This window comes from Myotis myotis, unplaced genomic scaffold (genome assembly GCF_014108235.1).
Source record: "Myotis myotis isolate mMyoMyo1 unplaced genomic scaffold, mMyoMyo1.p scaffold_m19_p_22, whole genome shotgun sequence".
NCBI lineage: Eukaryota > Metazoa > Chordata > Mammalia > Chiroptera > Vespertilionidae > Myotis > Myotis myotis.
The window spans coordinates 7,399,556-7,414,945 of NW_023416327.1; the positions used below are offsets into that span (position 1 = coordinate 7,399,556).

The window sequence follows — 15,390 nt, forward strand, 5'->3', positions numbered from 1 at the left end:
TTTTCCACGAAATAATTACATTTCTGTGGCTCCCAGACATGCGCACCTCTAACCCTGAAAACAGAGGAAGATGTTTCTATTTCGCGCCGGGGAGGGAGAGGGAAGGGCACGCAGCGTGCAGCCAGCTCCGGTGGGAAGGAGCGCGTTCGGTGGGGGCTGGGGGGCTCGGTGGGGGCGGGGGACCCTGAGTCCCGCGGGAAGTCGAGGAGCAGAAAGTCCTTGACGAGATCCGATGACTCTTGGGGGACGGGGTGGGGGGACAAAGTGAGGCTTTCCCCACCTCCCCCTGCCACTCCCAAGCTCCGCAGCGGGCTTAGGGCCGCGGCGCGGGGCTGAGGGGTAGCGCCCCCACCTGCGCCGCCCGCCGTCCCCTCTGACCCCGAGACTGAGGCGCCGCCCCCAAGCGCCCTGCGGGCCAGGTGTCCCCTCGGAGAAGCCGGCGCGGGACAGGGCGCCACGCGTGGGTCGCGCCGGCCCCTCCACTGGATGGACGCCCGACGCTGCCTCCGGGGCGGGGACAGCTGCGGCCACCGTGCGCCAGGCGCGGCGACCCCTTCCGCGGCTCTGAGGCTCCGGGGCGGCGGGTCCCGGCGCGCGGTGGCGGCCGGAGGGGGACGCAGCTGCCGCCCCCGCGGCCACCGGGGCCCCGTCGCCCGCGCGCTCGGGCAGGTGCCAGGTGCGCGGTGCCCAGCCGGGCGCCCGCGTCCTCCCGCCCCGCCGCCAGGGCGCCGCGCCCGCCCCGCCCCCGCCCGCGGGCCGCCCGGGGCCGCGCCTGCAGCTGCGGTCGGCGAGCCGGGGCCGGGCACGGGCCGGCGACCGGGGGCGGAGGGCGGGTGAGGGTGGCCGAGGGCTCGCGTCGGGACCGAGCCGGGAGCTGCGGAGACCTGGCCGGCGGCGTCTCAGGGCGCGATGCGCTGAGCGCCGAGGGGCCGCGCGCGGGGCCCATGGAGCCGGCGGGCACCGGGCGGCGCTGGCCGGGGCCGCCCGCGCCGCTGCTGCTTCTGCTGCTCCTGCAGGTAGCGGGGCCCGCGGGCGCCCTGGCCGAGACCCTGCCGGACGCCAGGGCCGTGGGCACCAGCGCCAGCCCGCCCAGCCCCGCGAGCGTGGTGGCTCCGGGGACGACGCCGCTGGAGGAGAGCCGGCTGCCCGTGTTCACCCTGGACTACCCGCACGTGCAGATCCCCTTCGAGATCACCCTGTGGATCCTGCTCGCCTCCCTGGCCAAGATTGGTGAGCGCGCTGGGCCCGGGCGGGGGCGAGGGGGGCGCGGGGAGCTGACCTCTGCTCGGGGTCCCCTCCCCACCGACGAGGGCAGGGCGGCTGGTGGAAGAGCTCTGGTCAGGAAGGGCCAGGGAGGAAGTGTCCTGCTCTGGTTTCTTAGTGGGCATCGGCCTGGCAGTAGCCCAAGCAGAAGCCCCCACACTGAGGGATGGCCGCTCGCCTCTGCCTGTTAGCCGGCGCGACCGTCCCCCGCGAGGCCAGACCTGCGAGCTGCGGGAGCCTCGGCGCACCCGCCCTGGGGGCGAGGCGCAGGCTGGAGGCTGCACGGGGACAGCCGGATGCTGGAAGGAGACGGCCCCGCACGGCCCCTGCCCGGCGCCCGACGCGGAGGAGCGAGAGGCGACGCGCACTCTGCTCCCTGCTTCGGGCTGAGGCTTAGACTCCCCAGGAAGCGCTTTGGGGGACAGGCCAGGGCGGCCAGATGCATATTTTAAAATAATCGACCGCTTCCCGAAAGCCTTTGACTCTCATTTGGAAAGCAGACCCAGAATGTCTTCTCTCCCTCCCCTCCGGCGGCTCTGCAATCTTTTGTTACGATGGTGATGCTTGACATTGTTTTTACTTTATATTTTACTTTTTTGTCTGAAGATATGTCAACCTCTGTCGTGATGATTCCAAAGTTAATAGGTCGGAAGGATGTAAGTGCTCTCAGCCGTGTACCCGCACCTGCCGGTGAGGAGCGCTGTGCGGGTGAGGCAGGCTCCACAGGGCCATGGCCTTGCACCCCCACGGCGTAGGGCCGGCCGGGAGGCTGGGGCACATGTCAGTGACCCTAACAAGCCAAGTGCTAAGCAGGGTGAGACAGTGAGAAAGGATGGCTGTGTAGGGAGGCAGCGATCGTTCCTCACGCAGAGGAGGCTTTCTTCAGGGTTTGCAGGGATGGCCAGGCTGGCCAGTGGGGGGAAGGCCAGGCAGGTGGAGGGGTGACTTGGGGAGCTGAGCGGGAAGGGAACCTTCCCTGTCAGACTGAATTAACTAGATCCTGTTACTGGTGGCCACAGGAGGCACCTGCTACTCGATGTTTTGCCATCTTTAATCACCAGTGTTTTATTCCACCTGAGAAATAGGGTGAGTGGGCGTGAAGGGCCTGCACATGCACACGAACTCCTCCGTGGCAATACACTCAGGAGCCATCCCGCAGACCACAGCCCGGCAGGAGGGACAGATACTAATACTCCCGTTTGGAGAGGTGAAAACTGGAACTCAGCATTTCCGTGTTGCCCACAGACACACTGAGTGGCGGCCGCACGCGGGCTCTGTTCTCGCCACCAGCCTGCGCAGGAGGGCTGCTCTGGGCCGGTTCCCGTGACGGCTCTCTGCTGCCATTTCTATTCAATTACAACTCTTTCTTCTGCTCATCACTCCTGGCTATTTTAATCTGATTAATTACACTAATTGCAGCTGCGAGTAGCCACTTAAGTTCATTATGTCTCATCTTCACAACCATCCTGGGAGGCACGATGACCTCGTTTCTCGTTCAAGGGAACTGAGAAATGGAGAGGCCACCTGGCCGGGGGGTGAGCCCGAATCCACCAGGGCTGTCTTCCGCCTGTCCTGGAGGCTGGGTTTGTGAAGTTTAAGGAGAATGGATTTGTATAACATCCTCAGGACAGTGCTGGGCGTGCAGTGAACACCAGGGGAGTGGGAGTGGGAGTGGCACCCACGACGTGGACAAGCCTGGCGCTCCAGCTCCTTGTGGAAGTGCCAGCCAGGCTGCCCCCTGCGTCTCCACTTCTCTCCCAGCGTGCCTCCTCCAAAGGCTCTCATTCTGTGGGGTGCCTTTTTTTACTCTTTTCCTATCGTGATCTCTTCATCTTATGTGACCTTGTCACATTAACTGTGGTATTTATTAAGAGGGGTCTGTGCCGGTGTGTGGCATAGGTGCCTTGAGCTGCCTGCTGGCAGCTTTCTTATGCAGATTTATTTCTGGCCGGCACTGGCCGTTCTCTGGTCTGCTGCCTCCCCCGGATGCCGACCTTCTCTGGCTACTGTTGCCTCTTTCCTTTCTGCATCTGGGCGGCACAGAGTTGGAAGCAAGGACAGATGCTCCTATCTTCCGGCCAGGAGGATCTCAGCAAAGAGAGGCCAGAGTGCAGACCGCCAGGGCTGGGGGCAGTGGAGAGCTCTCAGAGCAGAAAGTGGGTTTTGGCCCCCAGAGCTGTCCTTGGGGTCTTGTCTAGACTCTCCCTGTGTGTAGTCCTACTGCTGCCGCTGCTCTTTTCCTGGGAGACCCGGGGGTGCCCCTAGACTGTGGGACACTTTCCCTGGCCCATTAAGTAGTCATTCAATTTTTATTTTAACTGTTGCAATGAAAAAAAAAACCTATTATTTTGGGTCATTTATATGTCTTAATTTGCTCATATTTGGGGAAGATGATAAATTGAGCTGTACAGAGGGACATGAGGCTATGAGGTAACAGGAATATTAACTCATGCAAAATGCCATGGTTTCTATTTGTGGCACTTTTATGCCATGTGCCTGGTGTACCTGAACTTACCTGCCACAGAGATCCTGGAGAAATATCACCGGTGATTAATCTGAACCAGGTTAGACAGGTTGCCCCAGAGGGAGGCTTCTATGACATTTGTAGGGGGGTCAAGGCACTATGTTGTACACATGAAGCTAAGATATTATGTTATGTCAACTGTAACTGAAAATTAAAAAAATAAATAAAATCATGCCTGATGGTGAGTTCAGAATAGTTTTCTAGTTTGTAACACAATAGAAACCTAGAAAAATTACAATCAGAAATGTTAAATGAGTCAGCTTTTCATTGCTTTACCTGATTATTAGGGAAAATCAACTTTCTAATTATTTGGTTAAAAAAATTCTGTAGTAATAAAGCTTCCTAAAATGATGAAGAAGAGGGCGATGAGGGTGTGTATGTATATATGAAGTAGGTCACATAAATAAAAGAACATAGAAAATTTAGTACAGCTTTGAAAAGTTTTTAAAATTTTGGCAAGAAACATCTCCCAATCTGTTCTTCGCTCAATTCTCACACGTGTTCTTTCATTTTAAATGTTTGTCTTTTGAGTAAGTTGGGTTTTTTAACAGTAAAAATGCACACTTTGCTTGGTCAGCCCTATACACGGGGTGGAGTCTACAGCCCAGAAAAGAGGGGCCAAGAATTCAGAAGAGAAACATTGTCTGGAGTGTGAGGCTGGCCCCTCTGCTGTCTCCTGTGCAGTGGGCAGTGGATCCGTCCTGAGTGGGACAGGCCTGCATCCTCCCCCGCTCCCCCCCCCCCAGGGCTCAGGGCTCCGGCTCCCAGCCAGAGGCCCCTTCCTTGTCCTCGGGGGGGCCCCCATGCCCCTCACTTCTCTCCCAGGTGTCAGGCCCCATCCTGCCCTTTTCACTTCCTTTGTCCTTAGGATGCAGCATTTTCTACTACCTTCCATCCTGTTGTCTTAAAAATCAGATAAACTTGTATTATTATTTTGAGGAATGACAAAACAATTTGGTCCGTGATGGTTTCTCCTCTGGGCTCCCTGCTGTCCTGAATTTGAAATATGAAACCAGTTTGCTTAGATAACACCTGCCTGACTTACCCAGACATTGATCTGTGAAGAAAACAAAAGAACGATCCTTGTCCTTTACCTGTTTCTCTTTGTCAGATTTGGTTTTCCTGAGCTCGCCAGCTGGTTGGTGAGAGGAAGCTCATGGTCTCCCCTATTATTTGACCCACATCTCACTTTGAAGCCTGGTGTTCCTGTGGGCAGGCCACACGCTGCTTCCTGCGGACCCTCCTGCCCAGCCTCCCTCTCGGGCTGGCCATGCCCCCTCTTTCTGTCTGCAGGACAGCTCCGCTGCTTCTGGCTCTTTCCAAGGACCAAGTCAGGTGCTTTCTTTAGAATTTTATCGCTGTGCTCTACCACAGGAATCGTTTTGTACCTTTTCAAATAATAGCATATTATTATTATTATAAAATACGATTTCACACCGAAATGTTACTTTTTATATCAACTTTAACAATTACACTATTATTTGTCACTAATGGGATGTTTTATTTATTTGTTTTTTGTAGAATTCTTTCACGTGTCTTGAAGCCCTGAGATGTATACAAAATACCTTTTATATAAATGTATTTGTTTCTGGGAGGGTTGCAAAACTCACCCGTAAAATCAAGTAAATTTGATGGTTTGTATCTGGATAGATTTTCCCAATGATCGAATTCTAAGTTTTTGTCTTGTAATTTGGGTCTGCTTTGTATTTAACTTCCTCCAATAGGTTTTAACTTATATTAGCAATCCCGGCACAGACCTGGAACATGCTACCAGTTCATCTGCATTGCTACTTCGGTATCTCCCTTCTCTTCCAGATGGTTTTCTTTTTACTGAAATATGTTCTTGAGTGGATACTTCAGGGACGTCCTTTGAATGATGAATTCCCTCGGTCTTTGTCTAAAAATGTCTTTACTTTGATTATTTTCTTGAATAATTATATAACAGTCCAGGGGTTGGGTAATTATAACTTAGTTGCAAAACATTATTTCATTATTTTCTGCCCCCTTTTGTTGCTAAGGGGAATTGTGTTGCTACTCACTGGTCTTTGGAGTTAATCTGACTTTTCTCTCTGCTTGTACCTAAGACATTTCCTTTGGTTATTGTGCTGTTGCCGTGGTGTGTCTCAGTATGAATTTATTTTATTTTTCTTGCTTGAAATGTGTTGTGCTTCCAAGTTTCTTAATGCTGCTCCATGTTTGTTCCAGCTACATATTACTTGCAGTGTGTTTCTACTCTGTGATTAACCTACTCACTGGAAATCCATTTCAATTATTTTCACTTAAGCGTCTTTGGTCCTTTTCCAAGTTCGACTGTAGTTTGTTCATGTTCTTTATTATGTAATTATAGGTTTCATTCCTCTTTTCATTATTTTATTTAAACTATTTTACTGTTTAGATCAGTGATGGCGAACCATTTGAGCTCAGCGTGTCAGCATTTTGAAAAACCCTAACTTAACTCTGGTGCTGTGTCACATATAGGAATTTTTTGATATTTGCAACCATCGTAAAACAAAGATTTATATTTTTGATATTTATTTTATATAGTTAAATGCCACTTAAAAAAGAAAAATCAACCAAAAAAATGAGTTCCCGTGTCACCTCTGACACACGTGTCATAGGTTTGCCATCACTGGTTTAGATTGTTCTGTGAATTCTAGTTTTTTGGGTTGCTAATTCATATGTTTATCACGTCTACTGACTTTCCCTTTTATATATTACTAGAGGCCTGGTGCACAAAAATTTGTGCACTCGGGGGGGGGGGGGGAGGGTCCCTCAGCCCGGCCTGTGCCCTCTCGCAGTCTGGGACCCCTCGGGAGATAACAACCTGCTGGCTTAGGCCTGCTCCCGGGTGGCAGAGGGCAGGCCCAATCCCTAGGTGCAGCCCCTGGTCGGGCTCAGAGCAGGGCTGATTGGGGAGTTGGGGCGCCGCCACTGTCACACTCAAGGAAGGGCCAATGGGGAGGTTATGGCTCTACCCCGTCACACACAGAGCAGGGCCAATCAGGGGGTTGGGGTGCCACACCTTGTCACACACAGAGCAGGGCCGATCAGGGGGTTGGGGCGCCACACCCTGTCACACACAGAGCCGCAGGGTGATCAGGGGGTTGGGGAGCTCCCCCTATCAGGCACAGAGCAGGGCTGATCAGGGGGTTGGGGCGCCTTCCCCTGTCATGAACAGAGCAGGGCAGATAGGGAGGTTGTGGCCCCTCCCCCTGTCACACACAGAGCCGCAGGGCGATCAGGGGGTTTGGGCACTGCCCCCGTCACGCTGATCCCGGTGCCAGGAGGCCTTGCGGCTCCGCTGATCCCGGTGCTGGGAGGCATATTACCCTTTTACTATATAGGATAGAGGCCTGGTGCATGGGTGGGCCCGGCTGGTTTGCCCTGAAGGGTGTCCTGGATCAGGGTGGGGGTCCCCACTGGGGTGCCTGGCCAGCCTGGATGAGGGGATGATGGCTGTTTGCAGCTGGTCACACACCCTTCAGGGTAGGGGTCCCCACTGGGGTGCCTGGCCAGTCTGGGTGAGGGGCTGAGGGCTGTTTTCAGGCTGGCGGGTGACTGAAGCTCCCAACTGCTCCTTTTTTTCTTTTTCTTTTTTAATTCTGGGCCAGCTTTAGCTCTGACTCCAGCTCTGAGGCCTCTGCTGCTGAAAGAAGGTCTCTGGTTTGTTTGTGTTCTATAATCGAAACACTGTATCAACTCCAGCTCTGAGATCCTGGCTCGCTGAAAGCAGGTTTCTGGGGTTTTGTTTAGCTTCTATATTTGTAACTATGTTTCAAACTGCAAGCTCAGAGGCCGGCAAGGCAGGCAGGGAACGTTGGTTTCCTCCGTCACTGAAGCAAGCAAGCCTCATGTTAGTTTCAAGCTGCCTGGCTGCCAGCCACCATCTTGGCTGGCAGTTAATTTGCATATCGCCCTGATTAGCCAATGGGAAGGGTAGCGGATGTACACTAATTACCATGTTTCTCTTTTATTAGATAGGACTAGAGGCCCGGTGCACAAAAATTTGTGCACTGGGTGGTGGGTCCCTCAGCTCGGCCTTGGTGTCGTAGTCTGGGAGCCCTCAGGGGGTCTGGAGGGAGCAGGCCTAAGCCACAGTCTGGCCTCCATCTGCAGGAGGTGACTGGTGGGTCTATCAGGGAACTGCACCATGCCCCTCACCAACCGGTCATTCCACCACTTGGTCTATTTGCATATTAGGCTTTTATTATATAGGACTAGAGGCCTGGTGCACAGCTTGTCCCTTGGCCTGGTCTGCAGGGATTGGGATGAAACCGGCTCTCCAACAACCTCCAAGGGTTCCCAAATTGAAAAAAGGCAGTTCTCGGGTGACGCACCCTAGAATAGGACTCCCTCCTCTCTGGTTCCAGGTGCTTAACCTAAGAAACACAGCTGCCAAGTCACCACAACTCAGCAGCTCCTGCATTGAGCATCTGTCCCCTGGTGGTCATTGCACATCATAACTACTGGTCGGACAATCAAATGGTCGGACGGTCGCCTAGGCTTTTGTATAGAGAGATTTTATAACGTAAATGATAGTGCGCTAGCTTCACAGGGGATGTGCTCCTGGTGGATTCTGTTTCCCTGAAGTGGTGCGCGGTTCTCACACATGGTTTGAGTGTTCTGCTTCCTGGAACCTCCCTGCGTTTAGTATTAGCTTTTTAGTCTGGTTTTCCTATGTGAGGCAAGGACTGTGAATATAGATCTTACGTAGTTATGTGGTGTGGACCTGGAGTCTTACACTTCACGGGTCACTTTGCCCATTGCCCGAGACCATAAAGAGTGGATGTGCTTCCTTTCATTTTCCCTGGCTATTCTATTTGCTTATTTAGGACAAAGTAGCTCTTTGATACTCAGGAATTCAGGCCGGAGTCCTTCCCTTACTCACTGAAGTCAGATTTCTTGTCCTCATGTGGGTGCTCAAATGCCAGGTCCCAGCACATGGGCGGGCAGTACCTGCATATGGAGTTCTGGTTTTATGGTTTGAAAGTCAACCTACATCTCCCACTTTGATTTTTCTCCCTATATCAGGACTTCCAGGTTAAAAAAAATAAAAAAAAGTGCTGAGCACGGCTAGCTGTCAGTGCTGCCTGGCTGCGGGGGCGGGGCCTCCGTGGTCCACACTGTGGCTCCGTGGCCTTTCCACGGCCTCTAAGAAGTGCTTTCTACCTAATGCTCCAAGTCCACAGGCATGTTCTGCTCATAGAACGTCATCACGGATTCTCTTTAAGGTAAAAGTGATCTGTACGTTCCTAGTTTTTCTGTCTGCAGGGTGTGGAGGCATATTTGCCTTTGTTTTATCCTCTATGTTTTTGCACGTGTCTGGAAAGGAAATAGCAGCAGTTGACGGAGTGTCGGGAAAGACAGCCCCGACTAGAGGAGGGAGGCTGTGCGTTAGCAGCCGCTCAGCACTCACCTTGTGTTCTGGCCCTGGCACGCCTTCGCGCACTTGCTTCTTATTTAATTAGTGGAAGGAGGACCTGTAGCTGCTGCTTCTGTTACTATTTCCACAGGGATAATGGGAGAGACTGGAGGGAGGAAACAGTCTCTAACAAAGAGTTTACTCTCAGAGCAAAAGAAACCCAAGCCAAGGCAAACATGTGTTTATTGTGTTAGAGATGTGTGGGTGTGGCGTATTGTCATTCCAATGAGACATGCACAATTACAGGCTACTCTTTTGCAATTACATCTTTAAATATAATGAATCATAATTGACGTACTTCCTGGAATAACCCTGCACATTGTTCATCACGGTGCAAGCCCTTTCCAACCGAGATTGAAACAGCTCTTCCCTTATTGAAGCTGCGTGTGTGTCTCTCCACAGTAATTGCAGAGGAGGCTGGGGCCGCCTCGGAAGGCTCTCCCTGCAGCTGTGCAGGCCGTAGCTTTAAATGTGCATTTCATGCCATTGCCTAGTGTTGGCATACAAAGGTCACCTGAGAAAGTAAGAAAAGAAAAATCAAATTCACGATTATATTTATAAATTTCACCTGCAAAGAGACCAGGTGACATGCCCACCTGCATGTGAGAGCTTCTGAAAGGCTTCCCCCCGCCCCCCCCCCTCCGCAGCCCCCGCGGGGAGCCCCCACTGCACTCTGGCAGCGCCGTCCTGTTGGCGAGCTGGTCTGCTAGGCCCAGGAGGAACCTGGGCAGAGCAGGGCCTCCCAGCCGAGCCTTCTCAGTGGCAGGTGGCAATGGAGGGCGGAGATGGTGAGACTGGCTAATCCCCCAGTGTGGTTCATGCAGTAGAATGGTGAGAGCTAACAATGGCAGAGCATTCTCCATGCCAGGTATCTGGGCCGAGTGCTTCCTACGCATTATCTCATTTAATCCTCACAGTGGCGCTGGGAGGCAGGCACCATTATTATCCCCAGGTTTAAAAAATAGATGAGGAAACACTTTCGAGAGCTCCGGGAACGTCCAGGGCACTGCAGCTCTTGAGAGTCGGCGGGTGAGGGGAGGCCGGGGTGGGGGGGGGCGGGGGGGCTGCCTCCAGAGAAGAAGGCAGACTCCCATCAGTGGTTGCCAGAGCTCCTGGATGTGTCTTACGTCACGTCACCTCTTCACCGGGAGCCGGAGCCTGGCTGCCTCGGAGTCTCATGCCGGCCCTCACTACCTCCGGTTGACGGTCAGCTTTTCATTGTAAAATCAGACAATAATGACAGTAACATCCTGCCTGCTCCATGGGGTCATGTGTGGACTCGCTGCAATACACCTGGAGGCAGCTGCAACCCCAACGTTAAGGTCGGTCTGACCTCACACCCTGAACCGGGCAGGAGAGAGCCAAGGAGATGTCGTGTGGCCTGACTGGGAGGAGTGGGAGCTGCACTTGAGGCTGGAATCTTTGAACCTTGGTCTAGTCCAGTGGTCGGCAAACTCATTAGTCAACAGAGCCAAATATCAACAGTACAACGATTGAAATTTCTTTTGGGAGCCAAATTTTTTAAACTTAAACTATATAGGTAGGTACATTGTTATTAATTTAATTAGGGTACTCCTAAGGCTTAGGAAGAGCCACACTCAAGGGGCCAAAGAGCCGCATGTGGCTCGCGAGCCTCAGTTTGCCGACCACTGCTCTAGTCTTTTCCACCATCCATAACTTTGGGAATGTAGAATTCTAGTTCTTTCTAAATATGTTTATCATGTTAATTCATAGATTATATGTTCAACCCATATAATTTTAATAGGCTGAAGTCCAACCCCAACAGACTTATAGGAGAAAGATGTCATATCTGTGTTAGTATTGCACCTGCATACACACTTATTGAATTGCACATGTACATATGCACATACACATACATGTGCACACATGATGTTCATTAGGACGTCGCTCCATGAGGGAAGGGCCTTGTCTGTGTGATTCACTGTCTAGGACAGTGTGGCACATGGTAGGTTCCCCACAAATAATCACTGAGGAAATGAATAAATATCCAGAGACACTTTCTGTTGCATCTCAATTCAATCACGTCACAGTTAAATCACCCACACCCCGTGGTTTGTCCGGGAAGTCCACGGTTCACATTTGTTATTCTAGCACATGTATGAATAGCGTGCCCTTTCACTCTCAAATATACTATTTGTCTGATAATTTATTTGGTCGCTCTACTTCTAATGTGTATTCTACTATTGCACATACTTCGGTAACTGAAGCTCTGTTGTCTAAAATCTCAACTCTGCCACTGCCCGTGGACTGTGGGTGAGTCAGTAAACCTCACTAACCTCAGTGACTTGGTCTGTAAAATGGGACGGCAGTAGTAGCCCCCTCTCAGGTGGCTGAGGACAGAGTCAGTGCACTCAGGAAGCAAGGGTGCTGTTGGCGCTGGGCGGGCGGAGGACAGGTGTCTGCTGCCTTCGCGAAGCCGGCCCGCCGGCGGCACCGGAGCGGCTGTGCGGTCCGTCCTTAGGTTGTCCCGCGGCTCCTGCCTCCGGCTGTGGCGGTGGTGCACAGGCTTCTCGCTAAGCCACACAGCTTGGTTTCCAATGTTACGTCACGTTAAAAATTCATCTGCCCGCTCTCCTGCGCGAGTTCCCGTGGAAAAGGATCCCGGTTTCTGCCCTGGAAACCGCAGGGTGCAGCCAGGCAGAATAGTGGGGGCGGCAGAGGGAGCGCGGCCGCCCTTACCCCGCGCGCACCGCCGCAGGCCCCAGGCTCCTCACGGGAGGAGGAGTCGCCGCGCTTTTCAGATGATCTGCATGTCCCCTGGCCCTTGCTGTACAAACAGGGCTTCTGTAGGAGTCAGGGAGGAACTGTAAAGCAACTGCTGCTGACGGAGTTCGCTGCGAGGCCGCTGGGCCTCTCCCCCAGGTGGAAGGGAAACGGCACTGAGCCCGGGAAGGGGAGGAGACGCCAGGAGACCCTCCCTCCGTCCGTCTGTCCCCTGGTCTCGGGGGATTCACTTTGTGCCTCTCGGTCTTCCCCGGAGAATGGCCTCATCCTGTGCGTTCTCTTGTGAGCTGCCTGGTGAGGGGGAGACTCCGCCTGCCTCGGGGAGCGCACAGTTTGCGGGATCAGGTAGCATCTCTGCCGCCTCTCCGCGCCCACCGGCCTCTGCAGCTTCGCTCTGACACAGGTCGTTCTTGGTCCCTGTCAGCTGCGTGCCCACTGCCCGCCCTCCTCCCGCAGAGACTGGAGCTGCGTGCCCACTGCCCGCCCTCCTCCCGCAGAGACTGGAGCTGCGTGCCCACTGCCCGCCCTCCTCACGCAGAGACTGGAGCTGCGTGCCCACTGCCCGCCCTCCTCCCGCAGAGACCGGAGCTCAGCGTGCCCACAGCCCGCCCTCCTCCCGCAGAGACCGGAGCTCAGCGTGCCCACTGCCCGCCCTCCTCCCGCAGAGACCGGAGCTCAGCGTGCCCTCTGCCCGCCCTCCTCCCGCAGAGACCGGTGCTCAGCGTGCCCACTGCCCGCCCTCCTCCCGCAGAGACCGGAGCTCAGCGTGCCCACTGCCCGCCCTCCTCCCGCAGAGACCGGAGCTCAGCGTGCCCACTGCCCGCCCTCCTCCCGCAGAGACTGGAGCTCAGCGTGCACAGAGGTAAAGCTGCCGAGGTCCAGGATCTCCATCACGCTGTTTGATAGTTTCAGTTGCTTCACATCTGCCTTCTGCTTTGACTCACAGTTCTTATTTGTTCACTGCTGACGTTCACTCAGCACTCACCGTCCAGGCTCTGCTCAGGAGTGCTCATGGCTTTGCAAAAGGAATTTGGTTCACGTGACAGCTAATTTATGTATTTAATGACTTCACTTCCTCTTCAGGTTTTTGTTGTTTGTTTTTTGTCTTTTTCTTTTCATTTCCGGGGAGCTGTTACCATTCCTAAGTCTTCTAACAAATGCCTGGAATCGGCAGGCCTCCAGCCCTCCATGTTCCCACTAAATACATTAGTAGGTTTGGTTATTGTTCTAATGAAACATCATAATTATGATGAAGGTGGAACCATAAGAATTCCTAAGATGCACACATCCTGATGCTCACGGAAACCCCTTTGGTCTTCGCAACAGCAGGCACGTGGGTGCGCAGAGACTGCCGTGCTGGCGACCTGAAGCCAGAGAAGGGCAGTGAACAGCCATGTTATGGTTCCAGGAGGTTTGGGAAACAATGTGACTCACCACTTAGGGGTGCTTCTCCGGTAGCCCGGCCCCCAGCGTGCGAGTGGTTCCCTCCGTGTAAGTGACTAGGGACTACGGTTGATGTTGGCGACCACTCAACTGAGAAATGAAATTAGGTAACAATTACTGGCGATTGTGCAGGGTTTTTCACTATCTGTTGATCTATTTATTTTAAGCAAGTGGTGAATTTGTTTAGAAGTCGGGATCTTAAAGGAATAAAAACCAAAGAGAAAATAAAATTCCAACACAAATCTTGTCCAACTCACTGAGAGCAGTAGGCAAACAGCAAAACCCACTGGCATAAATTATTACTACCACATGGGCTGAGAGTATGGCAAATCCTAGGCCTTAACATCTAGCCTGGGGCAGTAAAGTAAAAACTGCTGTCAACTGTTGGCCTGCCTGGAAGTTTTGAATCTAGGTTACAGTATCCAGCGGGCTTCTCACCACCCCCAGCCTAGTGCTCCCTCCCTCCCCTCTGTCCCTCCCGCAGCTTGACTATGCAAAGGGTCACTCAGAAATAGTCACCAGAACTTAACTGCTCCCCGAATTATGTCATCCCCCCTAAATAGTACACTGGAAAGTTTTACCCTCAGAACACTTCGTTCAAATCTAATCTTGTTCAAACCCCTTCATCTAATGGTGTCACTAAATGGAGGAAGGAAGGAAAGAAGGGAAGGAGAGAGGAAGGGAGGGAAGGAAGAAGGGAGGGAGGGAGGGAAGGAAGGAGGGAGGGAGGAAGGAAGGAAGAAAGGAAGGAAGGAAGGAAGGGAAGAAGGAAGGAAGGAAAGGAGGCGCCGAGAGGCAGATGGGGTGGCGCTCTGTGAGGGTGAAGATGTGGAGTCCTGTGGGGCTGGACAGCCTGCTTCATGGCTGTGAAACCTAAACACGCAGCCCTGGCCCACTCAGCAGGAACGGTGGACGCTGTCGTGCTGCAGCCCTGTGAAACGCGAGACGAGGACTTGACTCGCCGAGTTGGGCTGCGGCCCTGCTTCCTGAGCGCAGATCCTGCCCCGCCTGGCAGCCAGCAGTCCCCTTGGCATCTGCGGACCGCACTCGGTGTGGGCGGCATGCATTTCACACTCTAATGTGACACGGGCACAAATACTTTGAACGTTGCCCAGTGTCTATTTCCTGAGGACAGCGAGGGTGCGACGAAGCCAGCGGTGCCTTCGGCTGTCTGGGGCCTAGGTGTTTCCATCTTGGTTTCACTGTGCTCATGGGCATTTTGCAAAATTCCATAACACCAGCCTCTGATGTTCCTTCTGGTGCTGCCAAAGGATCTTTTCCCAGGGCAATGAAAGGCGCCCTGTGGGCTGGCCTTCAGTGGGGAGGCCCGATGACCAGGAGAGAAACCAACACGGGTGTGGGGCTGCTCATAGTGTGGTGGGCTGTGGGCCTCGGAGACCTGAGCACAGGCGACAGCCCGGCTTTAGACCTGGAGGCTGGCAGCTCCATGCGCGGAGGGAGGACCAGGAACCCAGCTGTGGGCTCAGCAGGGCTGGAGGCAGAAGCCCAGCCCCGAGGGCCCACAGGCTCAGCCCATGGGCCCTGCACAGTGCTGTGTGCTCCCACAGCCCACAGGCTCCCACAGCCCACACGCTCCCACAGCCCACACGCTCCCACAGCCCACAGGCTCCCACAGCCCACACGCTCCCACAGCCCACAGGCTCCCACAGCCCACACGCTCCCACAGCCCACACGCTCCCACAGCCCCACAGGCTCCCACAGCCCACACGCTCCCACAGCCCACAGGCTCCCACAGCCCACACGCTCCCACAGCCCACAGGCTCCCACAGCCCACACGCTCCCACAGCCCACAGGCTCCCACAGCCCACACGCTCCCACAGCCCACACGCTCCCACAGCCCACACACTCCCACAGCCCACACGCTCTCACAGGCGGGGATCAGGCCACAGGCTCCCACAGCCACACGCTCCACAGCCACAGCTCCCACAGCCACAGCCCACAGCCCACACGCTCCCAGCCCACAGGCTCCCAC

General features: G+C 54.2%; 1 protein-coding gene across 2 annotated transcripts in view; it reads left to right on the top strand.

Annotated features, from left to right (window-relative positions):
• Positions 1-761: 761 nt before the first annotated feature.
• SLC9A2 (solute carrier family 9 member A2) overlaps positions 762-15,390 on the top strand; it is a 128,187-nt gene continuing 113,558 nt past the window's right edge. For both annotated transcript variants that reach the window (XM_036355480.1, XM_036355481.1), the window contains exon 1: positions 762-1,230. In XM_036355480.1, coding sequence (XP_036211373.1) covers positions 945-1,230 — 286 coding nt within the window. In that variant the 5' untranslated portion in view covers positions 762-944. The remainder of the gene's footprint in view (positions 1,231-15,390) is intronic.